This window comes from Chelonoidis abingdonii, chromosome 3 (genome assembly GCF_003597395.2).
Source record: "Chelonoidis abingdonii isolate Lonesome George chromosome 3, CheloAbing_2.0, whole genome shotgun sequence".
Taxonomy (NCBI): domain Eukaryota; kingdom Metazoa; phylum Chordata; order Testudines; family Testudinidae; genus Chelonoidis; species Chelonoidis abingdonii.
Window position 1 is genome coordinate 182,859,027 of NC_133771.1, and position 15,409 is coordinate 182,874,435.

At 42.5% G+C, this 15,409-nt stretch overlaps 1 protein-coding gene across 1 annotated transcript in view; it reads right to left on the reverse strand.

Moving 5' to 3' along the window:
- The window catches only part of SRBD1 (S1 RNA binding domain 1), a 281,147-nt gene that overhangs the window by 21,024 nt on the left and 244,714 nt on the right, over positions 1 to 15,409 (reverse strand). Inside the window, exons 19-21 of the mRNA XM_075064368.1 lie at positions 12,699 to 12,805; positions 10,282 to 10,458; positions 5,932 to 6,108 (exon numbers count right to left, since the gene is read on the reverse strand). Coding sequence (XP_074920469.1) covers positions 5,932 to 6,108; positions 10,282 to 10,458; positions 12,699 to 12,805 — 461 coding nt within the window. The remainder of the gene's footprint in view (positions 1 to 5,931; positions 6,109 to 10,281; positions 10,459 to 12,698; positions 12,806 to 15,409) is intronic.

Here is a 15,409-nt window from a genome sequence, read left to right on the forward strand (position 1 = left end):
ATAGATGAAAAAGCTCCAAGGAACTTTCAGGTGGTGCATGAAGTGGAGCTGGTGATTCAGTAGGTGGCAGTCTTTCCTCTGAATAACTGCAAAGACAGTACCTCATATGCTGTTAGCAAGCACTAGCCCATGGATCAGGTATCGAACTAAGGTCTTTACCACTTCTGTCAATTAAAGACTCCATGACACTTTTTATAACAGGCCCGCACAACTCGTAAAGCGGCGAGGGCCACATTACTCCAAAGAAAACAGCTGAGGGCCGAAACCTCCCGGCCCCGCAGAAACACCCCGCCTCAGGGCCAACCAGCCCTGCGGAAACAAACCCTCCTTCCCCAGCGCCGCCCCACCAAAACAGCTGTGGGCCAAAACGGAAGGTTGGGGGTGAGGAGGTGATACTTTATTTTAAATCAACCGGGGGCTCCCAGCTGATGAGGTGGCTGGGAGCCCTCAGGGTCAATTAAAAGCGCCCGGGCTCCAGCGGCCGGGGGAACCTGGCAGGGCGCGGCTTAGGTTTTTTGCTGCCCCAAGCCAAAAAATTTGGCTGCCCCCTTCCAGTCCCTGCCCTGGGCTCCCCCTGTACTCCCCTGCTGCCCCAGTCCTGGGCTCTCCCCCACCGACCCACACCCCTGCTGCCCCAGCGCTGGGCCTCCCCTTTCCACCCCACCAGTGCCCTCCCCCCACCCTGCTGCTGCCCCAGCCCGGGCTCATCCCAATCAATGTCCCCCCACACACACCTCCTGCTGCCTCTGTGGTAAACGTCTGTCCCAAATCTGGACTTTAGCGTACAAAATCTGGTGCTTACTGTGAACTCCCAAGCTTATATCCAGCTTGGGTCTTATCTTGCTGCCACCAGCCGAATTTTCCAGGGTTCGGCCCCCTCGGGTTCCCCAACCTTCCTTGGGGGACCCCTCAAGACCCAGAGCCCTGGGTCTCTCTATCTCATCCCCAGCTTCCCCCCCTTTCCTGTTAGCCGATGCGATGCTGTCCTATTCCCTTTGATACAACCAGAGAGGCAATCTAGCTTCCCGAGGCTATGCATTCAAACCTAGTCAGCTCACACAAGAGATTCACCCTCCCTTTGTCCGCGTAGCCTTTTCCCGCCCTGGGACAATAGGAAAGTAAGACACGCTTGGCTTTTCCCTCCCCCCCTAGCTGGCACAGAAATTCCTCTCCCCTCGCCTCACTAGGAAACAGAACTCCCACAATTAAAAAGAAACTTTATATAAAAAGAAAGGAAATACAGAACAATAATACTGCATTAAGAACCTCAATACAGGAATATGGCTTATAAGAAAACAGGAATAAACAGCTGATTTAAAAGATAGCCCAATTAAACCAGTCAGCAAATCAACCCATGTAAATACAAATCAAAGCACATCACAGCCGATTACTTTGGTTCCTTTGTACTCACACTTAATAGTATATATTGAAAAAAGATGGAGTTAGAAGAAAGCTTGTTTACTCACAGCCAAGGAAACAAAAAGACCCCGAGTTTCCAGTTCCTCCCAGACTTTAAAAAAATCCAGGTCTCTGACTGGTCTCTGGTCAGGTGTTTGGTTCCCCCTTTGTTCACCCTTTACAGGTAAAAGAAAATTAACCCTTACCTATCTATTTATGACAGCCCAGCCCTGGGTCACTAGTAACGCTCCCAGGGCGGGTCATCAGCAGGAATTTTGGATGTGCACAAAACACAGACAGGATGGTTCCCATACGGTTACAGAGCTGCAGTAAAGTGGAACAATTTTCAACTTGTGTGACTGGAGATATCTGGATGCATATTATAAGACTGTCCTCCAAATGAGGAAAAGTTGAGGTGCCTTTATTATTCTTTTGTCCCACTCTTTCTTTCTATGGGGAATTTGCCAATGCAATATCACTGTCTTCCTTTTAAACAACACAAAAAGGCAACGGCTGTTGAAACAGCAATTCCAGTCCTATAAGCATTTCTTGCTCAATTTTATCCTACTTTTTCTACAGCAAGTTACAGTGGATCAGTATATTTGATTTAGGAGAATGAAGTAACAGCTGCCCAAACTGAGCTTTAGCACTCCCTGAATTTTGAGGTGTTCAAATCTGAAAGGCAGGTGCTGGCGGGGGGGCGGGGGGGGGGTCGTGGGCTTCGCTGGGAGCATGACAGCAATGTGTCTGGAGCCGCACAGAGCCAGACACGCTGGTCTAGCGGCATGATAAGGGGCACTGGGGGTTGGAGAGGGTAGGGGGTTCCAGGGGGCAGTCAAGGAACAGGGAGCAGGGGGGGTTGGATGGGGCAGAAGTTCAGGGGGCAGTCAGGGGACAGGCAGCAGTTGGATAGGCATGGGAGTCCCAGGGGTTTATCAGGGGACAGGTAGGGGGTGGGGTCCTGGGGAAAGTTGGGGGGGGGTCTCAGGAGGGGCAGTTGGGGACAAGGAGAAGGGAGGCTTAGATAGGGGCTGGGGTCCCAAGGGGCAGTTAAGGGCAGGGGTCTCGGGAGGGGGCAATTGGGAGACAAGGAGCAGCGGCATTTAGATAGGGGGTGGGGTCCTGGGGGCCGTTAGGGGCACGGGTCCCGGGAGAGGGGTATCAGGGGACAAGGACCAGCGGTGTTAGGGGGTGGCGGTCCTGGGGGGCAGTTGCGGCAGGGGTCCGGGGAGGGGGCAATCAATGGCTGTGGGCCAGGATTCAAAGGGCTCTGGGCTGCCCACAGCCGCGGGGAGCCCTGAGCCCTTTAAATCCCAGACGCGGCTGGGAATCTCTGCGGGCAGCCCAGAGCCTTTTGACTCCCGGCCGTGGTTGGGATTTAAAGGGCTCTGGGCTCCCCTCGGCTGCGGGCAGCGCAGAGCCTTTTGATTTCTGGCCACGGCCGGGATTCTAAGGGCTCTGGGCTGCTCGCAGAGCGCCATGTGCACAGGATTTAGAATCCCCCCCCAGGCCGCACAGTGAGGCTCCGCAGGCCGTATGCAGGCCTGTTTTATAAGATGTGCTAACCCTGGGGTCCTGGCCAAATTCTAAATCAGGTAATACCTCTGGAATTTCAGCTGGATATGGTGATTAAGATTCTTATTTACACTAAAATTCCCACACCCCACTTTCCACAGAAGAATAGTATAAAGGGGCCTTGATGTAAATAAGAATAAAGATCTATTATTCTTTACTTTCTATCTTTCTTTGGTCTATGCTGGCGCTGCATACTATTATATAACTGTTGTATTCCACACAAAAAATGGCTGTACTTCTGTTTCCTGAAGTGTTCCTTCTATATTCCTCTCAAATTTAAACAGGTGATGTGGGTCTTAATTATAGTATTAACACAAAAACCAGAAAGTGAAATTGACTATAGGAAAAAGTGAAACTAAGTAGCCTCTGTTCAGTTTTCAAGCTGAATGAAATGTAAAACCAAAACAAACTGCATGAATGCAGACAGGTAATTAGAGTTTAAAATTATTTCATTTTTAAATGTGCAGTATTACTTTTGACAATTCTTATGTTTAAATCTAACAATGTCTCTTTCATGCTTTGAGATGTTCTGGTTTGCCAAGTGAAATGGGGTCTAACACTCAACTCAGGGACATTTCTCAGTGTTTCTCTGTAACATAATAATTTTTGGACATTACAGCTGATTAATTCAAAAATTTCAGGGAATATTCTATGCATCAATGGCCAGAATCCTATTGATTTTGGTGAAAAAAATCAGAAAAACTGAAAGGGAGAATGGAGGACACACATAGAACCCTTAGAGAAGGAAGAATGGGGACTGCAGTATGGGAGCAAGGGGAAATGGGGGACACAGAGCCCCTGGCATAGAGGGAGAATGGGGGACCCTAGTACTGGGGAAGGGGACATAGACGGTGCCCATGGCAGGAGGGAGAGGATGGGGTGGGAGTTGCAAGGAGTCCCTGAAATAGAACAGGATGGGAAGGGCATGAACAGAAGGGGAATGAAGTAATCCAAGGAACCCCTAGTGTCTGCAATGCACTTGGCCTACAGAAGCAACAAAATGTGCGTTGACTGTGACCTTCTAGTAAGAAATTATAGAAGTGCCAAGTACTTATTAGATATTACAACATTACTTTAAATATAGAATATGGTCTTATACAGTCTGTCTAAAATTATCTAACTTTAAATGCTTTTATTTTTTTAATTTAACCATCCTACTTAAAAACATAGAAAACACAAACTTCTTGTTCCTCTGGACACAGTGCTACCAAAGAGTTCACAAGAACCCCAAAACGTCTAACTGCCACTTAAATTAATTCCAGTCTAGTTTACAAAAAGTACCTGTTCAGTTTCAAAAATAAATAGGCACTACTTAGTTTATAGGAGGAGATAATGTTTTCTCATGAGGAAAGAAGAGTCTAATTTCAACCTTAGGGTGATGATAGAGAAGATCACATCTTAAGTAAGCATTTACCAGCTGCTTTGCCCTCGAACAAGGGAGGCACACATGGTCTCTGAATTACTGTTTTTTGTAACCTACAAGAAAAAACATTTTCCTCTCTCAGCAAAGGGTCCCATGCTAGAACTTCCAAGTATTTGGAATTTAATACAGACATCTTAGCACCTGGTAAGATCTGAATTTAATTTTAAAGGCTAATGATACCGACACATTCATAAACGTGCAGATACACATACACAAACATATACACATTTATTTTAATGGACAATCTTTACTGAACAAAGAAAGTCTGTTTTATTTAGAAGGCAATCTCTCTTATGCTTAGACTAGCCAACACATTAACACACTGTATTAATTTGCAGTTGGTGATTCTTTAGTACCTTAGCATAATTTGAACTGCATTTAAATGGTATTACTTTTAGGAATAAAGAAAACCATGGTTCAGTTACCTTCAGGCAAAGACTGTATGGAGACCAGAATCAATAATAAATTCAATATTAACTAGATACTTTTTCTGTTTGTTTATTTTGCTAAGCACAAGTTACACTTACCTGAAATGAGGGCTTCTGATTACAGTGTAAACGTCTCTGAAACCAGATTTATTACTAACAAATCACAGATGCATGAAACACTTTGCTGATGGCCTCTCTTTGCTCTCATGAATAGTAAGGTGCTGCAGGTTCCACTGTGATAAACAGATTGCCAAGCAAGGCTGGGCACAATCAGAGACACTGAAGTGCGTTTGCTGGGTATAAAGTGATCCAATCCCGCTGATGTAACACCCAGTTTAACTCCCATAGCTTTGCTGAAAAGAATTTTACACCTACAACTATCATCACTTGGTGGCATTGCAGGAGAATTTAAATGGATGGAGAAAAATGGAAGGGAAATAATACTGCACAAAACATTAGGTTACAGAAAATGCAAACAGTGCCTTTTTTATTTATTCCCATAATATACAAGATGGGGCTGGGACAGAGCCACAATTTTTCAGATTTAAAGAACAATCAGCAGTTTGCTCCTGCACTTGATCAAGCAGAGAACCTGGATGTTATGGGGTATGGCATAACGGAGCTGGCAAATGGACGGAAAGGGGCTCAGTATTGCTGGCAAGGTGATGAGAGTCACACTTGGAAGAAAAAGTGAGAGGGCTAGTGGGAAGAAAATTTGCTTGTATTTTAATAGTTGGAATGTCCAAAGATACAGCATAATGGCACCCTAATTCACCAGTGCAGTCTGTGTGTTCTAGGTAAACTTTGGAACATGTTTTCTTCACCTAAATAAAATTACAAAAACACACAATATTTGTCTGAAAATCGCCCTTTTTTGAAAAACTGAGAAAACATATAAATGGAAACACAAAACGGATTCCAGTCCTTCGTTCACATGGGAACGTCTCTCTTTTGGGGAAGGGTGAGATTAGTGCACACGTACGTTAACGCATATGTATTCTGGGTCCCCAAAAGTTTAACAAATTTCTCCATTATGTAAGAAAAATCAATGCTCACTGTTTAATAGACTAATTGCATAAACTGCTCAGAAACTCTGCAATTGCTTACCTCTTTGCAATGTCATATGACTCTGGGTGGATACAAGTTTGGTCCAAAGGATTTGGCCGTACTGCAACGTTTGCTGCTGGTTTGCTCTTCTTTTTGCCCCCTTTTTCGCTTGTGACTTGAACATCTGCTTTAGCCATAAGTGCATGACCTTCTGCTGCAAGCTTAGTTTGCTGATTGCTGTCAAAATTCAAAAAGAGACATAGTTCTTGGCATATGAACACCCTTCCAAGTGCCCACACACACAGACAGTGATCAGCTTTTGCAATCTGTTCATTCCATAAAGACTCAGCCCTTAATTGCTCATTTTTTTTTAAATTACAAAATAAGATTGTGTTCTGGCTCCTTCTCATGGGAAAGAGAGGGTAAAAGCTCAATATAAACTATTCACAGCGTGAACATAGGAGCCTTTGTTAAGAAGCATTAAAATGGCACAGCGGCACATTCACAAGTCCACTTAAAAAGTTATGGTAAGTGTGTCTCTTAGTTGGATCTAACTGCTGAACAATGCAGGGATTATATGGTTACAGGCAATAGAAAATAGCAACAAATGAAACAAACAAAACCACACCATTAAATTAGAGTAGAGGACTTAGAAATAAGTCTTGGGGCTAAGCTTGAGACAACTGACTGCCAGTTTTGCCACAGACTATGTACCTTTGGGCAAGTCATGTGACACACAGTTTCTATTTCCCTACTTCACAGGGTGCTGTGAGGACTACTTCATTAATATTTGTAAAACTTTTAGATCTGCAGATGGAAAACACTGCAGAAGTGGGAGCATCCATACACTATACATTGTGTATAGGATATTTCTGTCATCCTTCAGAGCCAGACACTACAGTAATATATTACTGTTTAGAAGTCTATCTCCCAGAGAAATACACCTAGGGTGATATTGTGGGGTGCAGCCCAGGGGGTGGGGAGCCTACAGTGGCCTTAAGCCATGTTTGTGCCCTCCCAATTCTAGGCTGCTCCAGGGGTCAGAGCTCCCCAGGTATAATTTAAACAGCCCTGTGGGAGAAGTGCTACCCAGAATGGCTGCAGAGCTACATGCTGCAGCCCTACCAATCACCTATCCTCCCACCCCCGGGGCCTGGTCCCTATGCTACGGCTTGTAAGGGGATCCTCAGAGGACAGCATAGAGCTGTCTGTCTCAGTTTTTCTGCCAGGAAATTCTTTCTCAGTCAGATCTTGGGCTTCTAGAAACCCTTTATGCTGCTCTGGCCGCACTACCTGGTGTAAAAGGGATGGAGGAGGGAGGAGGATCTTACCCATGAAGTCATATTGTGTATTTTATTATTTCTTGTTTAACTATGACATTATGTATCTTAATTGTAGTTTTCATGTGGCCTACTCTAACGCTGTCTTAATAAAGTAAGTATAACCTTCTCCAACTATTGCATACACTTTCTCAAACCTTTTTTAAAGGGAGAATGTGTATATAGAATTTGCACTTATGCACTAGTTGTATAATGTTAATCATACATTTCTAACTAGACAAGTGCAAGTAAACACAAAAATTAATTTTTCTATACACTGATGATGTTTTCAGATAATATTTAGTTAACCACATTAATCAATTATGGTGTTTCACAGTGAAATGTACTAGTGATGTGGTCAGTGAAAATGCTCATATCATTTTAAAAGAAAAACAGCAACAGAAAATACTAGATAGATACAATATTGTTAAGTTAGTGCTATGGGATAACTTATTTTGTTCTGTTTTGTTAAAACGTTCCAGACTTTTCAATAGTTGATATTTAATCTTGAATGTTGCACTGGTATGAGATTTTTCTATTTCATTCTCCACTTTTTGTTTTGTTTTTAAAGGGGAAAATAATCCAGAGCCATGTAAGTACTTGTAAATTCCCTGACCCTAGGCCTATGCTAAAAGATTTCTGTAACTCTCATCCATGCAGAGCTTATCAGCTCTACAGGGTCCTTACCCACAAAAGCTACAACAGAGATGTCCTTAACAGAGTCATTTTTGACTAACCTATTAAGTTCCTGTGCAGCTTGCAGGCTTTACTAACTCTACCACCTTTGAAAATGGACTGGACTTGAGTGTCCTAACAGCTATCTTTAATGGAGCCTGAAAATGTCTGAAATTGAAAAGTTTAGCAGATTTATCTATTTTGGAACTTTATACCTTTATAGCTTTATTTTTATGTCTCGGTGAAATCTTCAGAACAATGCAAGTCAGAAGTGTTTAGATGTCAGATGATTATGAGTTATACGAGCAGCGAGATCAGATGGTAAAAATATTTTTTCACTCAACTAGCTGAAATGATTTTGCTCAAACCAGGGCTAAGACAAAACCAGGGAAACCCTGGACCAAAAGAAATAAGTTTGAAATGTGTGGAACACTACAAAACTGATGGTTAAAATTATTACCACTTCAGAATAGTCACTAGGCATTTTATAATGCATTTATGAAATATACTAGTTATATCCTACATTCTCAACGATGTAAGTTCAATCAATTATTTCTACAGATTTTTAAGAACTATTCAGATATTGAACAAACTGCAAAGTCACAAGTAGTTCTAGGGCTTGACTGCCCCTACTGGTAAAGGGAGTACTAACTGGATACACCGTCTGCCTGAGTGATGCAGCTACATCCTATCCTGGGAGGAAGAAAGGAAAAGAGACTTGCCCTCATGTGAGCTGTGCTTTTGTCACTGCCACCCTTCCCTGGCAATTCCACCAAGTGAGGGCAGCTTTAAAATATGATTAGGGCATCAAATGAGTCCTCAGAGTGAAGTCTCCGTAGGATATAAGTTGCTCATCTCACATCTTTGTACTCAGACCATGACCTGCTCAGCGCTGCCCACTGTTGTGGCAGCGTGGAACAGCTCTGGGCCCTCCATCACAGTGTTCACCTCTCATACATTGGTTTCCATCAGTGGAGTGAATCAAGCTCTTGAAGCCCAGAAAGAAGTTTAGACTGTTAAACTTCTTTCAGATCAATATTTTAGGTGAGAACTGCTATGTTTTTGTTAACTTGACACATATAAAACATGGGAACTAGCACAAATAAAGCTCTAATGCTGATGGCCCAGTGGCAGAGATGTACTGGCTTCTGGCCCACAACAGGATATCTTTCGTTGGCTGGGCCCACCAGAAATGTTGCAGAGGCAATGCAGTCGGGGCCTAATTTTGACTCGGGTTTTTCAGTGCAGCACCTGATTTTGCAAGACATGCATCAATAGGCATCTGTTTATCTGATATCAGGATTAGGCTCCTGGCCTCCACAGCCGACCCATCGGGTGTTGCTAGGGTAAAAATTCTCCGACGATTGTGCATGCAGCGCACACACACTTCATTGTAATCGATATGAGAAAGCACACAAAGAATGTAATTTACAAACAATTATGCATTAAAAACACCCCTGTGAGTCATCAGTATCTTACAGATGGAGAAACAGAGGCACAGAGAGAGACTAAAGAGATTTGCCCAAGGTCACTAATGAGTTAGTGGCAGAACAAGGAGTAAAACCCAGGTATCTTAATTCACAATAATGGGCTATAGCTAAGGCTTTGATTTTGTCACGGAATCTGTGACTTCCAAAGACCTCTGTGACTTCAGCCCTGGCGGCTGGGAGCTGCAGGGCCCTGCTGCCTCTGCAGCAGCAAGGAGCTGGGCGGTACATCTCCCACCGCCTGAGGCAGTGGGTCCCCAAGCCGCCATGGACAATGGGGGCACCTCACAGCTCCTCGCCAGCCGCAGCAGGGCAGGGGGATCCCCAGAAGCTCCCCGGTGGGGCAGGGGGACCCATGCAGCTCCCCACTGCAGCAGAAGCAGGGCGATCCCTGCAACTCCCTGCTGCTGGGGCGGGGCAGAGCAGGGGGATTCCTGGTAAGTCTGTGGCTGCCGCAGCAGGACAGGGGGACCCCAGCAGCTCCCTGCTTCCACAGGGGGGCAGGGGGATCCCTGGCAGCTCCCCACTGTGGCAGCAGAAGGATTTCCACAGCTCTCCGCTGCTGGGGCAGGGGGACCCTGGAGCTCCCCACCACCGCAGGGAGCAAGGAAACCCTGGAGCTCTGAGTCCCCATGGGTGGTTGTGGCCCCAGGGCTCCCAACCACCCCGCAGCTGCCCAGCCACTTCCCATTTTATCATGGATATTTTTAGTAAAAGGGACAGGTCATGGGCTTCTGTGAATTTTTCTTTATTGCCAGTGACCTATTCATGACTTTTACTAAAAAATATTCATGACAAAATCTTAGCCTTAGCTAAAGCCAACAAACCCATTAGACACTCAGTCAGCTCTGCTTGGTTGCTGCTTTGAGAAGGAATGGGCTTGTGAATGCATGGCTGTTACTGAGTTTAATTCACACCTTAATAATTACCTGCAAAAGGTTCTTATATATTCTTGGTTAAACCTGATGAAGCCAGCACACTGTTGAAAGGATTTTGGACCCAGTCCTTTAACTTCCTTGAGCTGTTCCCGACTTATAAATGGTCCATTCTTTTCTCGCCATTCAATTATATTTTTAGCCCTATTAGCATTCAGTCCTGCAATATGTCTGAGAAGCAAAGTTTTCAAAATATATTAGTTAAAAATAAACAATAACTAGTGCAGATACAAATTAACAGCAAGGATACAAACTGCTCATGGAAATCTGGGCCAGATAACACAAATATCAATACACTAAATAGTTTGCAAAAGCAGCGCAAGACCAAAGACTGAAGGATCCATCTTCACATGATCCTGCAAAAGGATCCATAACAAGACTCTGGACTACCTCGATATAAAGGTCTGTGTGGGAGGATACTTCACAGGATCAGACCCAAATCTGCATTCATGTTCTAAATGAACGGAAGCAGAGAATTGTTCATGGAGTGTCACTGATAGCGGTTCCAAAAGAAATAGCACCTGCAATCGATGCAAAAGACACAAAATAGCAAAGAGAAGAAAAATTTCCCTCAAACAGTCTCATCTTTCATGCAACAAAAGTTGGAATAGAGTGACAAACTCAGCATTGCTGAAATATCAGAATTATAAGGAGAATTTGAAATGTAACAACCCACAAAGTAAAGATACTGCTAATTAAAAATGAAAATTTTGGCAAGTCATTCTTAGAAATGTTAAGAACTAGATCATGATTTTATGCTCTTATCTAGGCAGTGGATAGTGCATGGTAAGTCAGGGTGTTAGACTCTCCAGTGCACATACTTATTGCACACTAACTCAAAACAGGGAACATGCGACAGCTCACTGGAAGTTCCACAATGCACTCTGACGTGCTCTCATTTCACAATGGCTTACAACAGCTCTTCTTGATGACAAAGGTATATACCTCAAATATACAGCTCACAAAATTTCCATTGATCTTTAATCTGCCTCAGAGAACATATCTAACTTCTCATGCCTGCAGAGATATAACATGCCTTGTAAATGCAACAGGTGATGATGAACACATTTAACATATCACACACCTGAGCAGTAAGCAATGTTGGTAATCAGCCTGTCTGGGATGCTCTGTTTTCTACAACTTAGTTGTCAGGGACACTCACTGCTTTTTGACACAGTGTGCACTATAAGGGGTGTGAACTGCAGAGCATTTGTGCTCTGACTGCCTCATGTAGACCCTGCTGGCATGAACTACAAGATACCTAGTGAATGTAGTTCATGTAATGTAGTTCAAACAGGGCTTCATCAACATGAACTAAGTACCTTGCAGTTCATGCCAGCAGGATCTAGATGGGGTAATTAGAGTGCAACATGCTAACGCACTCTACAACTCACATCTCTTTAGAGCGCACTGCAGTGCCATGTAGACAAGCTCTGTACAGAAGCAGAAGAACATACTGGAGAATAGGATACCAGGGTGGGGAGTAGGGGGGCATGATGACAGTCTTCAAGTATGGAGAAGTTTGTTATAAAGAGGAGGTTGATAAATTGCTCTCCTTAACCACTGAGGACAGGACAAGAAGTAATGGGTTTAAGTTGTAGCAAGGGAGATTTAGGTTGGACATTAGGAAAAGCTTCTCAACTGTAAGGGTAGTTAAGCACTGGAATACATAGCCTAGGAAGGCTGTGGAGTATCTGTCATTGCACGTTTTTAAGAACAGGTTAGACAAACACCTGTCAGGGTAGAGGACTGGACTAGATGACCTGTTTCAGTCCTACTTTTCTATGATTATGGGCATGACCTCCTCCCACTGTTTATTTTTAACAGTCCACTGAACCAGATGGTTGAAATTTTCTGGATTTTGATTTTTCAACAGACAATTAGATAAAATTTCACAAAAACTTTACATAAAAAATCATAACATTTTCCAGTACATTATAGAGCTAGTAATTTTTTTAAAATGTACACATTGAAAAAGGGATACATTTTTCATGAACATTTTCCAGAATTTTCTCTCTGTTTTTCAACTAGCTTTACTTGTTATAATCTGTACAGCCATCTTCTCACAGACAGAACATTTGGAAATCCCTTCCTTTGCAATATTAATATCATATTTATTATGCCATGTTATTTTTGAATGCTGTGTTTGTTTTATGACATGCGTTATTATTTTGAAAATATTTGTCTCCCTCAGAAGAATGGTTTTACCTTGCAGAACCACATCCCCTCTTTCAAAAAGCTGACCCTTAATACTCCAGTGAAATACTGTCTTAATATGTCATTTTCATGTAATTGGAAGTTTAACACAAGAGCCATTTGCTCCAGCTGAGTTTGAGTCTGATGGCAGACTAAACACAGACTCTGTGATCCAGAGCCATGTAATTACTGGAATAGGAAAGTATTCAACCCACCTTAATAGTATTTCTGAGCAGATGTTAATATCTACTCCTACAAAGCTGACACACTCCTCAACCACACTGTCCAGAGTTGCTTTGAGCAAAGTCTGTGAGACATCATGCTGAGACACAAAAATACAGATATAGGGTTACTGAAATATTGGAACATGCATAAACGAGATAAATGAGAACTGCAGACAATGGCAATTTTACAAAATATTTGCTAGTCTATTGTCAACATAAGAAACAACATTACAGAGACCTCAAATTTAATACTACTTTTTCTATTGTAGTTACCTTAGCCCATTGATTTTTTCTTAATGTTCCTCAATATCTCTTTGCAAGAACTCTGTTGTGTGTCAAATTCCTAGAATATGCAGTATATTCTATTCCTTGTCAAATTAGACCTTTTTTTTTTTTACTGCACTGGATAAATATTTTCCTGCCTTATTTAAAATCAAAATTTAATGAAACACACACACAAAACAGTTAAAAAATAGAATTAACATTGTATTTTATTATCTATACCTATAAATATAGATTTGTTTAGCCTGATAGTTACCTCATTCTAAAATCCGATTTTAAAATTGTTATTAAAAAGACAGGTAGGACAAAATTTTCAAATTAATATCACTGGATAATAATTGGACATATTTGCACACATGAATGCTAAATCTGTGCATACTGCAGCGGGGTAAGTATATACTAAGTGCCTGTCAAATTTTCCTTTTTTGACAACTAATCTTCATGTTATTATAGAACAGCTCATTATTCATTACCCTTTAAGAGTAAACCAGATATTACATTAGGTCTGAGAACATGAAGGCTAAATTTCAACCCTGCATCAATAAAATACATCAAATTGCAAATGGCTATATTCAGAAGATTAGCAGATCCTTCACTACAGTAGCACTACCGAAAATTCTTCTAGCTTTTAATTTGTTTGCATATTTTTCCTTTGTTTTAATTAGTCATGCTTGTTAAAGATCAAAAGTTATGAAACTCTAGATACCAAAGTTTTACTTCAATCCACAACAATGTGAACTTCTCTATGAGTCCACCAATGCTTAGAAGTCTGACCTGAAGGGAGAATCCTTTTTAAGTGTACGAGCTAATTTAATCACAATGTTGGCTTCGCTCTAGGGTTCTTATAAGTCACTCACATAAATCTGAGTTGATCTGTAGTGGTTCTGTGATGCATTTATTTAGGACATTGTCTTGGATTCAAGCCAAGATCCCAGATATTTTGTCCAGTACTACATTTTATCTCCCAAGCCATTCAGCTCTTTTAAAGTTATTATAATTAAATATGACATGCCACCAGCATCAGGCTCCATCTAGTCATATTTGTCATTCATTAAACAATAGTTAATATCATAATCAAATCCTGTGCCAATGTCGCCCTCATTAGAGCTAATCATATCGTCATGTACACTGATCGCCACAAATGTATTAATAAACTGACATGATATAAGCAGACCAAAGGAACACTCCTATGATAGACACCTGCACCCTCTCTCCTTCAGAGCCCAGTCATGGAGTGCCCCCCCCGAGCCCAGACACTTGCATACCCTCCCCCTTAGAGTCCAGGGATCCAGAGGGAGAAACAGCCTCATGGTGGGTCCTGGGCTTGTATAGAGTTTCCTTCATGCCACCTCCTTCCTTCAGGGCGTGCCAGGAAGTGCAGCTGCCCAGAACCCTCCAGCTCCCTCTTGGCAGTGTCCTGTATTTGCGAGCTGGGCTCCACTGGGTCCAGCAGCCTCTAGTAGCAGCCAGCAGCTCTGTAGCACCAATTCTGCAGGAAAAGGGAAATTCTGCACAGAACATTAATGGCAAAGAATCCCCCCAGGAGTAATTTGTAGAGCTGCATATGTAGGAGTAGCCCCAAATAACAGAGAATGTAATCATCCACATTTGGCCAATCTTTCTGAGAGGCTGTATGGCTGTGTGGACAAAACTTGATTTGACCACAGTGTCCTAGCTTTGATTCTCAGCTCTGCTAGAACTGTCATGTGACATTTCAGATACAGTACTCAGTTACATCAGCAGTAACACAGGCGGATGGTATCTGAATAGCAAGGATTGTAAAGTGCACAGAATTACCTCCACCAATAGGAGAGGTGAAACTTGAACTCATGGTCTTCTGGCTTCAAAGGGTAACTTTGGTGCCTGCTGTAGCTTGTGTGTTAAATGAAGAACAAATTTAGTGAGTGAGAGCAAACATGAAAAAATCTGTGAAGTGTTTTATTTGATTTATTTCTTTTTCCAGGAACAATTGCCAATGACTAAAAATTCATAGGCCTCTCAAAGAGAGCTTTGCATTTTTTCACTTTTTAAAAAACAAGTCAGTGTGTTTCAGCTTCATATTAAAATGTAAGAAATAAGGGCTATCAAAGGAAAAATCCCACTGCAACCTTTACCATTCCTCGATAATGCTTACCATCACAGATATCACATTGCCTTTATACCCAAGGTTGTATGTTTGACTTGTGGCTGAGGTCCGTATTTTAAAAGATGTTGGTGAGCAAAGTGAGAGAGGAAAGAAACGAGAAACCCCTTTAAAGGTGTCAGGACATATTTCTCTTGCAGAAGGCCCAATAATTTTATTTGTAAGCATATCTCAGCTTTGTCCACCAACTGCGTACAGCTTAACGCCTGCTTAAATAGCTCTACAACTACCAATAAAAAGAAAAAGATAGGCACTAGCTCCTCTTTAATACCTCAAT